We start from the raw sequence: 16,434 nt of genomic DNA on the forward strand, positions 1-16,434 counted from the left end.
AGAATTCCGGGTCAGTTTCTAAGAACTACAATTACTCCTAATGATATTGATGACGTTGTTTGCTATTTGTTTTCTTTCCATCTACAACTTTAATTTTTCTTCAATTATTTTGACAGTTAATACTCTTCTAATGACATTAATGAAATAAAACCATTTCAAGTAATTTCTTGATTTTGACAAATATCACTTTACTCATATATATCACTGTAATCACTGTACTTACAACTTTTTGTTTAAAATGCAAAAGCAAATAGGGGTCAAAATAAGGAAAAGAAAACATACAAATGGTCGATTATATGAGACATAAATTATCTCGTATATGCCAAACTAGCCACAAACCTTGACAATGATTTATATAGGGGTAAAGAAATAATATATACCCGGAAAAAATGACAGGAAGTAATAAACCACCACTACACCTGTCGTTGTTACCGAGATTGATTATGATAAGGACCATGATGGTAGCACACGAGTCTGGCTTTTTATCAATAAGTACGATGAAAGCTCTGACAACACCAATTTACTTGATCGGTACTATAAATTAACACAAGGAGTGCAAGCGTGATCACAGCCTCCAGTTGATTCGACTTTTGTCACGCGTCTTTTATCGTTTCTGAATAGCCAAAAGACTGAAAAACTACACAGATCCATTTAAAACACAGTAAGGTACGAACGCATAACACTAGGACGGCCATCGCGTAAATCTAATCCGGCGAATTAACCTTTCTTTTCACCATTACGGTTACAAGGTCATCGTACTTTATTGATAGAACGTCAGACTCCTGTGGTGGTAGTCACACTCTGCTATAATGCAAGACCCAAAAAGATACCTAGATTTAGGAACTTGTTACTATTTGTGCTACGTAGGGTCATCAGGAAAACTCTAATTTTATTAACAGCGGATCAATAAATAAATTATAATTAATGTTTATTTTCTCTGAAATGTCAAATACGATATTCTTAAAGTATGATGAACGGGCCAACATTAATAAAAACCTCTCAATAATGTTTCTCAATAATTTAGCAATGATAATATTTTGTCTTAATGAGAAGCACGAACATCATCATCATCATCATCGTCGTCATCATCATCAATAATAATAATAATAATAATAATAAGTACAATCCGGAAGGATACCTACCGAACACAGTATTGCTTCTACGAGCGTTTTAGGTACGGCCATTGGTTCCCAGTGTTGATGTTAGGCCTACTAGATTCTAAGCACAGACATTTTGGTTCCTAGATTGGATGTGTTATTTAGAATCCTACTCAATCACATGATGGAACGTGCTGAAGAAAAACCGTTCAAGTGTGAAGTATGTGATAAAAGGTTTAGTGAGAGTGGAAATCTGAATAGTCACAAGAGGACACATACTGGAGAAAAACCATTTAAGTGTGAAGTGTGTGATAAAAGGTTTAGCGAGAGTGGAACTCTGAATAGGCACATGAGGATACATACAGGGCAAAAACCATTTAAGTGTGAAGTATGTGATAAAATGTTTAGACAGAGTGGACATCTAACAATGCACATGAGGATACATACTGGAGAAAAACCATTTAAGTGTGAAGTGTGTTATCGAAGGTTTAGTCACAGTGCTTGTTTGAATGTGCACATGAGGATCCATACTGGAGAAACACCATTTAAGTGTGAATTATGTAAGAAAATGTTTACTCGGAGTGGTAATCTAAATACACACATGAGGACACATACTGGAGAAAAACCATTTAAGTGTGAAGAATGTCATAAAATGTTTAGTCACAGAGGAGGTTTGAATGAACACATGAGGACACATACAGGTGAAAAACCATTTAAGTGTGAAGTATGCGAGAAAAACTTTAGTCAGAGTGGAACTCTGAATATGCACATGAGGATCCATACTGGAGAAAAACTCTTTAAGTGTGAAGAATGTGATAAAAGGTTTAATCGCAATGGAGATTTGAATATTCACATGAGGATCCATACTGGAAAAAAACCCATTTAAATGTGAATATTTTAAACAGTTTAGTCGCATGGGAATTTTAATGATCACATGAGGACACATACTGGTGAAAAACCATTTAATTGCAATGTTTGTGATAAAATGTTTAGGTTGAATGAAGAGCTGAAGAAGCACATGAGGATAAATATGGGAGAAAAACCATTTAAGTGTGTGGTAAAAGGCTTAGACTTGAAATTGGGATGCACACATGAGGACACACACTGGAGAAAAACCATATAAATGTGAAGTGTGTGATGAAATATTTAGGTTCAGTGGACATCTGAATCGGCACCTGAGGATACATACTTGAGAAAAACCATGAAGTATGTGACGTTTTATTCATGGAATAGGGTCACAGTTAGTACTTCCAGTTCAGTAGTGTATGTAATGTAGTTCTAGCCTATTTTTAGAACATTTTTTCCTTTCTCATTTTGGTGGTGATAGAAGAGGTATATTTATGTAATTTTGGTAGGGATTTAAATGTAATTGTTTATTCTTGAGAATATAAGCTAAGGGTGTTGTTGTCTATGTGTATTTTGGTGACGTTGCACAGTGAGTAATAAGGCCTTGGTCATGATCCAGAAGTGAAGTCTGTGTTCTGTTTACATGCTACTCTGTTGACAGTCCAGCCTCTCAAAAAAATGCAGGTCAACATTTGAAAAGAACTTCACGGTGAAGTCATCTTTGAAGGTATTTTAAATTAAGATATGATTTGTATTGATTGTCACACAGTGGAAAGGTTAGTATTGAGAAACAATGTAAAGAACATATAGTAAAATTAATTGTGTTCCATGTCCAATGGAAGTCTGAATTAGCACATGGGAACACATACTTGATAGAAACCATATAAATGTGCAGTATGTGATAAATTGCTTAATTGTAACATGGAATAAGTAGATGATGACACGTATTGGAAGAAACGTATTTAACTGTGAAGTATGTGATAAAATGTTTTGTCAGATTGGAATCTGACATAAAATACATTTTTCATGCAATCCTATGGGGCAAATACTTCAGAATTTAAATGTTTCATTTTCACATCAAAGTAGTTATGGATCTATGATCTAGTATCCTATCTTCATTAAATAGCAGTTGGAAGAAAACTGTCGGTTTTCCTTTCAAAAAATGTCATATCATTTTAATTATTGTCACTCGTGTAAAAGGACAGACAAATTAACTGATGATTTCTTTATTATTTTGGATAATAATATAATATAATTAATATAAAAACTATTAGAACTACACAATGAATAAAATCATCATTAGCAGCTTAATCTTTATGATTATGATGTTTGTAAAATGTGTTCATTTATCGTGTACTCATAATCCATCAAGTAACAACTTCAGTCATTTATTTAGGAATTTACAGATATTCTCATGGGAAACATTTTCTTAGTATATTTTTAAAATGTTCATGACCGTTGCATTTAGCACAAAACAACAAATGATGCACCATTGTTTCATATTCCATTAAATTGTTATTAAAGGGTAGAAAATGTAACTCATTTAACAAGAACAGACAAAACAAAATTTTATTTCTCTTTTTAAAATTCATAAAATATTTGGGAGCCAGCAGTTGACAGGTTTGGTGCTGGAAGTAGCTACACCACATCTGTTGATAATGTTTTGCCCCTTAATTTGCTAACTTTCTTGAAAACTTTGGTTGCCATAGGTAATATTTATGTATAGTGCACAGTCAGGCTACCAGGCAAAGTGTGTAATTAAGCCTCTTAAAAGATGAAACCTTCGCCCACCTTTTCCTGTTAGGGAAGTGAAAATGGCTTTGCCCCTGTGATTTTTTAGAAGTACATTTAGAGGACATATGTTTTGAGATGCTCCCTTGCCATAGCCACTTATTTCAGGTGTTATGTTGTACCTCAAGGCAAAATGTAGACATCAAGCCATCAAATAGCTGGTGTTGATTTCAGTTGCACCAAGAAGCAAACTCGTGCATATTTACATGCATGCCGTTTGATAGCTAATTGACTATTAACCCTTTGCCAAGTAAGTTATTGCAGAGATGTTTGAAAACTTTGATATATGTTCTGGTTATGGCAACTATCACAGACTGATTTCCGCAATTTATTATTTGATGAAAAAAAAATAGAAATGCTTTGAACCTTGCAGTTTGTATTTTAAGAACAGTAAGATTTTAACTGCCGTATGTGCATTATTTTTGTTATAGAATTAGTTTGACAACGTAAGTGAACCTGTTGGAGGAAATAGTATTGGACATTGCTGTGTTTGAGAAGTACCACTCTGTTAGATTGTCTGGATTTGTAAACATTTGGGCAAATGTATTAAGGAAAATATTCAACTCATAGAAAGCAAAGTCTAAATACTTTTGTTCTTAAAGATTTAGCATAAAATGCAATGATGTAGGTCTGACTGTATGGGACTGTGTTTTGTTGTGGAATTCGAGTAGCTCTGTATGGTCAGAAATTGTTGTTTTCACTCATTTTTTATGAAAGTGTGGAAAAAAATGCCTGTCATTACTACACATACAAAGACAAATAATAAAAGAATAAATCTGCAGTCCTATCAGTGGACTGGTTTAATGAAGCTAGAATATTAGTGATTACACTAAGGAAGCTCCTCTTTCACAAAATAGATGTGTTCACATGCTGATGGCTGTAAAAAAGGTTTTAGTTGATTCATATACCGACTTGAATGTTTCATTGTGTTATTTGTGAATAGTTATGGTAATGTTTTATTGGCAACTAAGAAATTGAGATCAACAAACTGCCATTTTATGGTGGACTTTCACAAAGTAAAAAAAATTCCTGTTGAAGGGTAGTGAAATAAAGGCACAATAGTGCAGAACGTCTGTAATTTTATGGATTTTAAAGATCATGAAATTAATGAAATGTGTCAACTTTGAAGCCGAAATAATTCACAAAAAACTAAGAGTTTGTGAAGATTTAATTAGATGATTGGCCCGCTTTAATTGAAACTTGTAGGTCACGGACTGTTATGGGAACCTCACATGACCACAAAAATGGACATGTCATCTTCGTCTAGTGGGCGGGTTATGAGTCAAATGGTTGTAATTTATTTACTGTAAACAACAATGGCAGATGCACAAGGAATCGGGTCACAATTAATAGTTCGGTTCAGTACCCACAAATGTAATCCCAGTCTACTTTAAGAGCATTTTTTCCTGTCTGCTTTTGGTGGTGATACAAGAGTTAGATTTAGGCATTCTTGGTATGGATTTAAAGGTAATTGTTTATTCTTTAGAATATGGGTTTATGGTATGGTTGTCTGTGTGTGTTTCGGCGACTGTGTACAGTGAGTAATAAGGTCTTGGTGATGATCCAGAAGCGAAATCTGTGTTCCATTGCATCAGAGGTCTCACTAGGATTTTAAAACTAGGAGTAAAGGACTCCTAACTTTGTAAAAATTGGAGTCCCACCAGCAAAAGTTGCAGTCTCCTCCCAGAAACATGTTGAAGTGGCTAAATGTTCATTAAAATGCCAGGAATAAACAGACACAAAACTTTGTCAGTTTTACTTATTTGTAATCATTTATTATTCTATAATTAAAATAAACATGAATTAAAATTGATATTGTGTAGAAATATATTCTTTAACTACAATATAGTTCACTTTTGTCTATGTTGATTTCACAGAATTTTCTGATGCCTTCCTTTGGATCGTATTCCTCCACACTAGGTCCCTCTTCTTTGACTTGCATCATTTGTGTTAAGGTCTCATGTTTTATTCTGGACCTTCCCTTAGTCTTGATTTTGTTCTGCACACTGAAGCCTCTCTTGCATACTGTGGATGTCACTGGTGATACAAACGCAATCACAGATAGGACTGCAGAGTCTGGAAATCTCTGTACTCGTAGAGTAGGGTTGTACATGCTTCTGTTGGTGTGCAGTTCAGTGATTTTATAACTAACTAGAAAATGTGGAATGTTGCAGATTAGAAGAACCAGTAGTTGTCATTGGGTTTAATTTTCCACATTCTTTACACCACTGGCATATAGCTCTTGTTTATCAATCAGAAATGAATTTTGTAAATCCAAGGAAAGTTTTTATTCCAAACACTAAGCCAGGCATCACGCACTTTCTTACACCTGGCTACTGTCCCATCCAAACTTTCAGTTCTAGCAACTTTAGCAGAGTTCTGAATCTCATTAAAATCTTTATTTTTCCGTTTAACCCCAAAATACTTATCCAAATTTCCAAGTCTCGATGTGTCATGATTTCGAGGTCGCGTGCAATATTTGACCAGAAACAAACACAATAACAGGGATTGCTCTGGGCTCCGCCAATGTCACAAATTGTGATTTTTTTTCCTAATTCGTGACAAAATATGCCATCTGGAGATATTTTTGGTGGCAACATTTTTGCTTGATAAAAACTGTATATACAGTCTTGGCTTTGGAATTAAGAAATTCAAAGGTACCATGACTGGCCCCCGCAAACTTGGATATAAAAATGCACTGAAATCTAATGTTACATAAACAAATCCTTGTTTCATATTGACAAACCACTCCAACAGTGCATTGTTATATCATAATCTGATTACGCTGGTGTCTGGCTTGGTACTGTATGCTGTAATATAACCAAAATAGCCTTGCAACTGACTAGCAACAATCGACCACCTCTGAACGCGAGAACGGGAAATGACTACAGTTGACCAAAGGACAGCAATTTTTTTTAAAAAATGTGATAGAAAAAAATAGTTTTCATGCAGCTTCAAAGAAAAGTGATTACCTTTGAAGCTCCGATATATACCAAGCAAATAAAAAAAATCTGTTTCAGTGTTCTACAATTATTTCATGTTGCCGCAGCAATAACAAATGGATATATGTTTGGTCCTTCAAAGAGAGCCTTTAGCGGCGCCTTCAATAACACATGCACCTTCATCAAAGCAAGCCGGCAACCTTTGATCAAAGGAAGTCATCAACAAACTTAAATAAAAATTTTGTTTCATTTTTCATAGAGATTAGAACATATTTATTGTGCTGCGAAACTTTCCTGTTTGCAACAAAAAAGTGCATATGGAGGACTCCAGTGTGGGTGATTTTTTGCCTGACGCATACAAAATTGGCATCCAAATACGCGTAATTAAGCATTTCTGAGATCTCTGATTGCATGCTGGTTTGTTTACAGTCCAGCCTTTAAAAAAAAAATGCCCGTGTACCTTTGACAAGAATTTCACCATGAAGTCATTGTCAAAGATATTTTAGATTAACATATGATTTGTATTGATTGTCACACAGTGGAAAGCTCAGTAATAAGATACGGCTCATGGTCGTTCCATACCCAAGTCGATTCGTACCCAAATGAGTCGTTTCGTACCCATGGTGCTCGTCATTTTGTACCCAAATGAGAACTATACAAAAATAATGGACTTATTCAGTTATTTCAACCTGGCCAACGTTTTTTTTTTTCTTCTTACTGGCAGTGTGAATATTTTTTTAATTCCGTTTTGTACATGGATGCTATTATACAGTGAAAACAATACAATTACTGTAATTATCTGTGTTTGGTAAATTTTTTGCCCGGATATGCTTTGTTTAAGTTAGGAATGAAAATACTTGTACACTTGTAAATTAATTGGTGCAAAACGACAAGCACTTTGGTACGAAACGACCAGCACCTTGGGTACGAAACGACCAGTTTCCTCTGGGTACGAAACGACTTGGTTATGGAACGACCCGGTACCAAAAGAAACAAATGTTGAGAATATATAGTAGAATTAATTGTGTTCTATGTCCTGTCAGGGCAGTATTGGAGTAAAGTTTAAATTGGTATAAAATCTTTATTATTAATGATAGACACATGCAATTGTAAATATTTATATTGACTTTGGAAATATAAGAATGAAATTAAAAATAAAAAGAAATTAATTTTTATTTTAAAAATTTAAATGAAATTTTTAAAAAATAATAAAATAAAATGTTCCCCCTAAAATGCATGTATATAATTTTTATTGGGAATGATATTAAATGATATCAGCATGTATACATTCCTACACCATATACAAGCTCCAATGATGGATATTTGTCAAATTTTGTGAGAGGAAAATATTTTTGTAAGTCAAATTGCAACCTTCGTTTAAAATACATGAAGACAAAATTCTATTTTGTAATGTGCCTTTATGTCATTCAAACTATTTATTAAGGGATCAGACAGTTATTTATGTGTTTATGATGGGGTGACTTCCTAAGTAACACATATCTGCTTGTATAGCTTTCAGTAATTGTTTATAAATATAGTTATAGGGTATTTAGTGAGAGGACAGAGATGAAAACTTTAGGCTAGAACCTGCTCAAGTTCTCTACTAAATCATTTTAAGATGTCTGAGAATGAAATAAAGGTCAAAAGGATAAAATATACTTTCCGCCGGTATATTTACCCTTGCATGTAAGAAAACAGCAAAATGACGTAAGTTAAACACAAAATGCATTCCATTTTATTTTTCAGTTTTATTAAGATATTGATTGGTGTAGTGCAGCATTGTGGCCTATATGATATGGGAATGCTAATGATCCATTTTGCTTTGTGCATTAATTTATTAAATACTAATAATATTTGTTAACTGACACTCAAAAGATTACATAAGAAATATTCAAACAGATTATTTGAATTTAACTTTGTACAACTGATCTTAACATGGTTACATATCCCACATGAACAAATATCCATACATTTTAGAATGTTTGGGATCAAAAAGTTGACCCTCAGTACATCATACAGGCTGACATTGTACCTATAGTGAATCTGTAAGGCACAGTTCTGGCTGTGTGCACTTCAGATATCCCAGAATATTATTTTCATCATGAATTTGTCTATGTATGGTAGCATATTTCAATTTAGTACTTTGACAGTGTGGTATTGTAGCATCTGCTGATATCTGATTCCACTGAATCATTGAGCCTAATAACTGGTAACCAACACTCTTAACATTACACTAAAAATATTCAAACAGATCGTTTGAATTATGTTTGCACATATGATTTTAACAAGTACATTGTATATGTCCCACATATATAAATTTCCATTCTTGTTTACAAGTTTTGGGGATCAGAATTTCACATTTAGTTGATGATATAGGATTTATTGGTACCTATAGTTGATCTGTGTGACCATATTTGGCTGTATTCACTTGCCATATCCAAAATTGTTATTTTCTTCATGAATAAGATTGCTTAAAGTAATATATTTTAATATAGCATGGACTAATGTTTGCACCAATGATCAAACCTCACAGTTCCAACATTGCCTGAAACTTTTATGATACATAGTCTACCTGATTAGTTATTTAACTTGTAAATGGCTAAATGTGCTTTTAGAAACCTCATATGTATTTTAGGATGAATTTATCATTTTAATACATGCCCATTGCTTCACATTTCTGAGTGTCACTCTGTCAAGTTTGCTATTTTTTCCCATGTTTGCAACCTGAATGTTATTTTGAAATCACCATATCTAACACATTTTAACTTCATTTACCTACATCTTGCTGTTTTTTTTAGAATTAAGTGAAACGTGTCATATCTTTTCAGGTCTATCCTGGTATCTGGAACAAAGTGTTTGAGTTGGATCAGTTTGGAAACTCTCCAGTTGTCTGGTGGTGATAGCAAGGTTTCATAAGGACATGTGCAGTGTACTGCCATAAGTGACCAAGATTAGTTCATATCAGCACACTGATTTTTGATAATTGCAGAAGCACTGCTGACCTCCATAGTGGTAGAGGTGTAATGAGAAACAAAGAAGGGGAAATTGTGTAAGTTTGTTTCATTACAGGAAATTATAAAAAAATTATATATTGATTGTACATTATGGTCCCTGCAATGGACATCAAGGCAGTGGAATATTATTCATATGTACGAGTCATGAAAACTTTGTATTAGTCATTTTGCAACAATTGGCTCATATTTTTTATATTTATGGTAAGGAATCTTATTATTTTCATGCATACAGATCTTGTAGTTATTATTGTTATCATTCTAGTGGATATTTCTTTTGATATGAACAATGCAAGTCTAATAATCAGGTCCAGTGATATGTATAGCACTTTTCCAGGGGACTTGCATGCTTTATTAAGGATATATGGGGTTCATGGAATTTCCAGAGGAGGTTTGGGAAGATGCTGTCATGATGATTACTAGCTAATACCTGTTCATGAAGGTATGTTGCATTCTGAAGGAATGGACAAAAATGCATCCTGTCTCAAATAGTGCTTTGGAGATAGAACAAATAAGAACAAAAATGACCCCTCAACAACTTCTCCTTGGGAACTGGACATGAGGCTCTAATAATGGGTGAAAAGTCAATATGGGTTAGCATGGGGATGCTTGTCACACAAGTTAAGAAAATACATTTTCTTTAAAACAGGTATCATCAATGTTGCAACAAAAAAAGTGGCAGATGGTCCGTCTACTCTGGCAAGGAAAAGAAAACATAACCCCACATCAGGGAGCTTATACAGAAAGCCCCCATCTGTCAACATGAGGGCAAGCAGAGTATTAGTAGGAGAAGAGAACTAAAGGAAGATGATCCCAGGAGAATTTGTGGAAATCTGGAACCTAAAGAACAACCATCAACTCTAGTTGTGGTAAAGGAGAAGATCTCTCGATTTTAGTTATGTAAATTATGAAACAGTGACTAATATATGGAGGTGTTGCTAAGGCAGGTTACACTTTATATAATATCCTTTAAAAATCAGTAGTATGTATAATGCTGTATCTGTAATTGCTGACAAGCCAGTGTATTGTCCAAATGTATCAGGATATTTGTCACATATCTGCCAGACACAGCAAGAGGGAATGACAAGTCACTGTCCAGACACCATCCTTCCATGCTGCCATAGTATGAACTGCCTATAGGTAGCATGTCTGTTGGCGCTCATCAAGTCAGCTTCTTCGTTGAGGACATGAACATCCCGTCTGTACATCCTGGTCAAGGCAAGTACAGTCTCATCAAGGTTTAGAACTTGAAAAGCCTGAAAAATTATTCCAATTTCTAATATTCTATTTCTAAAATGTAAAAACGTATATTTTAAAAATAATAGGAACTTGCACTTATTCAAATTTTATTCATCTTCCATCAGCAAATTCATCTGTAAAATAAACATGGATCAAAACTGCACATGGCTTTTATTTTGACATGAGCACTGAGAGTTCCATAAAAACTAGAACTGATATTAAGTGTAGTTTGTGTTCAGAGGGACAGCTCAAAGTTTTTGGGGAGCATTTATAGAAGTCTGAGACCCCTGCATTGGGATCATATTGAAGTTGAAGATAATATTTATACAAGAATTTATCTTTGTATCATCATCAGCTTAGATTTGTTTAGCAGAGTGTGATACCCACATTGAAACCAGGTAATGAAAAGAATCTACATGATGATGATCAATTGTAAATAATAAAAGTCCTTATCATTTGCATATGTATGTATCTGTTTTTGGACGGCTTAAAATTTTAAAATTCATTCACAGTGGTTGCAAAGAAATAATCTAAGCATATGTCTAATTTGGTAAGCATTCTCGCTAAAAGTCTTGAAACTTCTTATGTTAAATAAACTCTTAAGCATATTAAGAATAATGCATTAAGCAACAGTATACATTATAAACAAACGTTGATATACACCTCTTCCTCGATAACTGGGGCACATTGGGGTCCAAAAACATAGACCACACTATAAGTGAGGCGCGACTTATCGATGGACCTATAAAAAAAGCCAAAATCAATAAAGGGATCGATGTAACGGCAAAAGAGGCGTGCGCTGGCAGATTATAGTGTTGAATACTCAATTTATAATCGTGCTGAGATTAACTGTGAATAAATATCTCTTCATAATGGTGTACTTTGTTTATTTTTTCCTCATAGAGCAACATTAATTTCAGGATAAATTACAGTATATTTTAGAGATCATAAAAAAAATTCCACATGGTTTCCGTTCGCTTAACGCGTGTACCACTTCACACATTGTGTACTACATTACTTATTTATGTGTTGAATTGAATACATTCTAGTTTTATCGTTAGATTCAACAAAGATTTTTTATTTTAGTACAAAAGATCAACACTTTTTTGGAGAAACATTGTCGAATGATAGATAGATAGATAGAAGAAAGAAAGATAGATAGATAGAATTGATTGTGGTAGAAGTAAAATGAAAAAAAAATCACACGGGTTAATCATTACCAACATAAATTTAATGGGTCTACAGATGTGAAATGATGCAAATTTGAACACAATAATAATTGCCAATTGTGACATGCTTGACAAATATAACTTCATGGTACAAAAAACTTGAAAGCTAAAGTCATGATACCATGGAAATTTAATCATTTACAGCAATCATGTATATACATCAGGTATCAATCTTTGCAAGTCCACCTTGGAAATAGATGTGATTGCAAATATTGTATTGTAAGAGTAACTACCAAAGTTTTAATTCTGTGTGTAAATGGATGCAGTATTTTGATTTTATCGGTAAAAAGTACAAGTTACACATTCATAGGCAGCTGCTACACATATCATGTATACAGAAAGAAGTTTTCTTTTATGTAGCCGACATACCTGTCAAGTTATTCATACATTTCTTTTATATATAATGTGTACATAAAAATTGTATGCTTTGGCAATAACATGCTCAAGGAATACATGAAGTTATTGAAAGAATTAAAGAAGTTTCAAAATTGCCATTGCATCAAGTAAAATTTGTATTACAGAAATCATTTGCAGTAATCACCAGTTCAGAGGTGGAAAAATTGAATGCCACTCAGGCAGGGCAGTTAAAACTCTTACCCAAAATGCTATATCAAATAATAAAAAAATCTGTTTCTTTTAATAATAATAATAATAATAATGAGGACTTTGTACAGTGCCTAATCTTTAGAAGCTCTAAGCGCTTTACAACATTAGACAACGCCTATAACATATAAAACATATAATGATATGATTACAAAAAACAAACACCATGACATTAGAAAACATAAAACCACACTGAAAATATGTAAGGTAGGAAACATTATTAGGTCTTTAAACATTTTTCAACACATGCTTTTCCAATGTGGTGTAACAGTCCCTGTATGTTTCCTGTAGGGGTGATACAATACGCCTGTGCCACGTATCGATACGATTCATGATACGCAGCCTGCGCTATGATACTTATCGGTATGAACTTGTTGGTCTTTCCATTTTTGGAAGGTAGCTGGTGCCCTTTCATGTATGTTGACATTCGTGGTTGTATTTTCAGTATGCAGACTACAGTTAGACATGTAGATATAACATATTTATATGCAATTCTCATTGATGAGAAAATAACAATATTTTCAAACAGATTACCTGTTGGTTCCAGTGAATTTTATCCATTGCTTCCTGCCATTTAATGGTGGCTCCATTTAACTCCCTTTGTTTTGTACACGTGAATGATTTGAAAACATATTACCAATTTCGTATCTCAGTTACACTTGGAAGACATTACAGTGTTATCTTCAAAACAGAAGAAATAATGCAATTTCCTCATGCAACAAATTCTTGTCTCGAACAAATCTGGGCTTGGGAATAAGGTTGAATACCAACAAACTCTATCACATTTTATTTCCTGCAGACGCAAACCGCTGCTGCAGCCACAGGTACTTGTATTTGTTAGTGATGAAGGAAAACTATTGACTACAGCCTGTCCTATTCTACAATTTTCTTTTAACTGACACAGGGTGATAAACATGAGCAGTTTGAAATCTGCCCCATCGCTCATTCTATGTTAGTTTAATGTATTCCATCAGTACCTTCATTCACTGGTTAAATATCACTGCATAAAAAGAGAAATTCCAAATTTGTTTTCCATGCACAATTTGAGGAGAGATGATGACAGGATTGTATCCTAAGGGAGACCTCCCCCTTTATCAAGGGAAAAAGAAGGGGAGGAAAAGAAATTGCTGTACTGAAATCAACATGTTTGACAGATGTCACCTCTAGTTGTATAAGCATTAATCTGTTAATTAATTCTGAGCATACTATGCCCTTTTTTGTTGCATCAATATTGCTCTGTGTTTCTTTCTGAAGGGGCATATACATAGCTAGCCTTGTCAGCTTGAGTATGTTGGGAAACTGATCTTTGTGACTGTTATGTACAATTTTCCAGAGATCATTATCTTTTGGATACAGCTGCTCCAAAATAGGATTTTTCACTAACATAAACTTTCCTTGTTAAATCAGTAGTTTACTGGCTACCATACAAAATTTCTTATCTGTTCCATAATGCTATATGAGGTTATTTAGTCCATCAATGCTTGTGCAGACAGAAGCATTAAAATAAATAGTTTTACTTGTTAATTACATTTTTAACCCTTATTTTATTCAATTTATCTTAACCCTGATCTGGGATACATGTATATGGTTTTGTAACACATGATCTACAGGGCAAATATGATTAATTAAAAAATTTGAAAATTGCATTATAGTTTTAAATTGTCTATATTTTAATTAGATTCAGTATTCTACCCTTTTTATATTTAATTTCGAAATACCACTGAAACTGTCGTGCCGTCTATTTTTTTGTCCATCAAGCATGTACATCTGACACGTATTTAACACCGTTTCGGGCTCAAAGTAACTCAGTGGTATCTCCATTAACATTTTCCAAGCTCCAGTAATCTGATATACTTCATAAATTTAAAAATCAGTGTCATCATCTCTATCATAAGCAAGTATTTTCCGGACAAAATCGTAATGAACCATGCCTGGATTCAGACATAACGGGATTTTCTAGCACTGGCCCAGGGTCACTTCAGATGGAAACTTGACAGAGTACTAAACAAGATGGCTGATATCCTTGAAAAAAGAAAGGCAGAACGATATAATCACAAAGAAAAGAGGTCAACAGTTTATTATATTTGTCAAAGCGGGACAACAGCAAACAATCGCAACTGCAGAGAATGCTGGACTGTTGCAGGAAGCAAAGTTATGGAAGATATCGGTCGACGTCGATAGGAAACTGGTATTTCCTGACATGGTTTAGACATCCCTCCACCCTGTCATTGTCATTTGGACATCAGCTGCAAAGAAAATTATCCTGGTGGAACTTATTGTGCTGTGAAAAGAGATGACAGTAGAGGTTAATGAGAGCACGAGGAAGAGTACCAAGCGTTGCAGGGGCAGAGGATGGAAACATGGTCATTCCCTGTAGAACTAGTTGAGGTTTTCCAGCCCAGTCAGTCGAGAGAATGCTCAGTGCACTGGGAATTAAAGGAAGACAAATGTGCAAGCACTGGGTAGAACCACATAGAAAGCGTCTAGTTGGCTCTGGCTCAGATGTGAAGGCAAAGTATTGCAGCCATCACAGACGGGAAGTAATTGATCACTACTACCGCCCCACCATCTGGAGGGTCTTCAGAGATAAGGGGCGAAACACCCGTAGAAATATGGCCACTCGGTTGATGACATCTGTGGAATGCAGTTTTACCAACTGTATATCTACACTATTTTGGGCTTTCGTAGAGGTTAAATCAAGTCATTAATTACCAGATAATATGCAAACTTTGACAGGAAAAACATCCAATGTCTGTACCAACGATAGTGTATCTATTTCAACAAAATTACGAGAATTTAGCCCAACGGAAAATAAATGATACTACATTATCTTGGTCAACGCACCGTGGTTATACGCTATTGTATCGGCTAGTTTGAATTACACAGTAAGGGAGGTAACTCGTTAAAATCATGAGATATTACTAGTGTTAAGAACTGAAATATCAGATCGATCCACCGAGGTGTAAATAGGTTAAAATATCTGAACTTTGACTAGAGAAGAACATCGGCATCGACAATGTAACGGAGGCACTGGATTTAAATTTCACTCACTTCGCAAGAACACCATGAAACATCCCAACAAGAAAGGCAGCAAGAAAGAACTACGACTGTGTGACAGAAATTTCACTTCCTTAATACCAGCACCCGATTCTGCGTTGCAACAAGCGTCTCTTATGTGGTCAAAGCCACAACGGAATTAAAAAATAACGTTGTGAAAACACATCGCTCCATTAAAGAGAGGCAAGCAAGGAATTAAATAAAAGCCCTAGAGCCCTCTTTTCAAAATTTTTTTTTTTGATAATGCACCAAGAAAAAAGCCGTACCACCAAAATAAGCTGTCTAGGTGCATTTATATACTTCAGTGTAATATTCCAAATTGCTGAAAAGATCTCATCATAGCTGCTTCCAGACGTCGCCAGATTCTGTACAGAAATCTACCGTTGCATCAACACCGCTCAAAATTCCTTCAGTAACAAATCTTCTAAGTGTACTCCTATCCCAAGTTCTCGGAACTAACATTCACCCATTCGAAAGCCAAAATAAAAGAATATGGACTAGTTTCTAAAATTGTTTTTCAAACACAAGAGTGCCATTTTACTTGAACAAAAATTTTGTTGCCAAACAATAAATTTTTGTTCAACGCAAATTCCATTTTTCTAACGTTGACGGTTTTTCA

General features: G+C 34.5%; 1 protein-coding gene across 1 annotated transcript in view; it reads left to right on the forward strand.

Annotated features, from left to right (window-relative positions):
- The window catches only part of LOC149783756 (uncharacterized), a 37,783-nt gene extending 23,381 nt beyond the window's left edge, over positions 1-14,402 (forward strand). Inside the window, exons 2-4 of the mRNA XM_089932902.1 lie at positions 1,216-2,670; positions 9,505-9,725; positions 10,337-14,402. Of these exons, the coding sequence (XP_089789028.1) occupies positions 1,216-1,983 (768 nt within the window). The 3' untranslated portion in view covers positions 1,984-2,670; positions 9,505-9,725; positions 10,337-14,402. The remainder of the gene's footprint in view (positions 1-1,215; positions 2,671-9,504; positions 9,726-10,336) is intronic.
- The last annotated feature ends 2,032 nt before the right edge of the window (positions 14,403-16,434 follow it).

The sequence above is a fragment of the Sinohyriopsis cumingii genome, chromosome 14 (genome assembly GCF_028554795.1).
Source record: "Sinohyriopsis cumingii isolate HCF-2022 chromosome 14, ASM2855479v2, whole genome shotgun sequence".
NCBI classification, from domain to species: Eukaryota; Metazoa; Mollusca; class Bivalvia; order Unionida; family Unionidae; genus Sinohyriopsis; species Sinohyriopsis cumingii.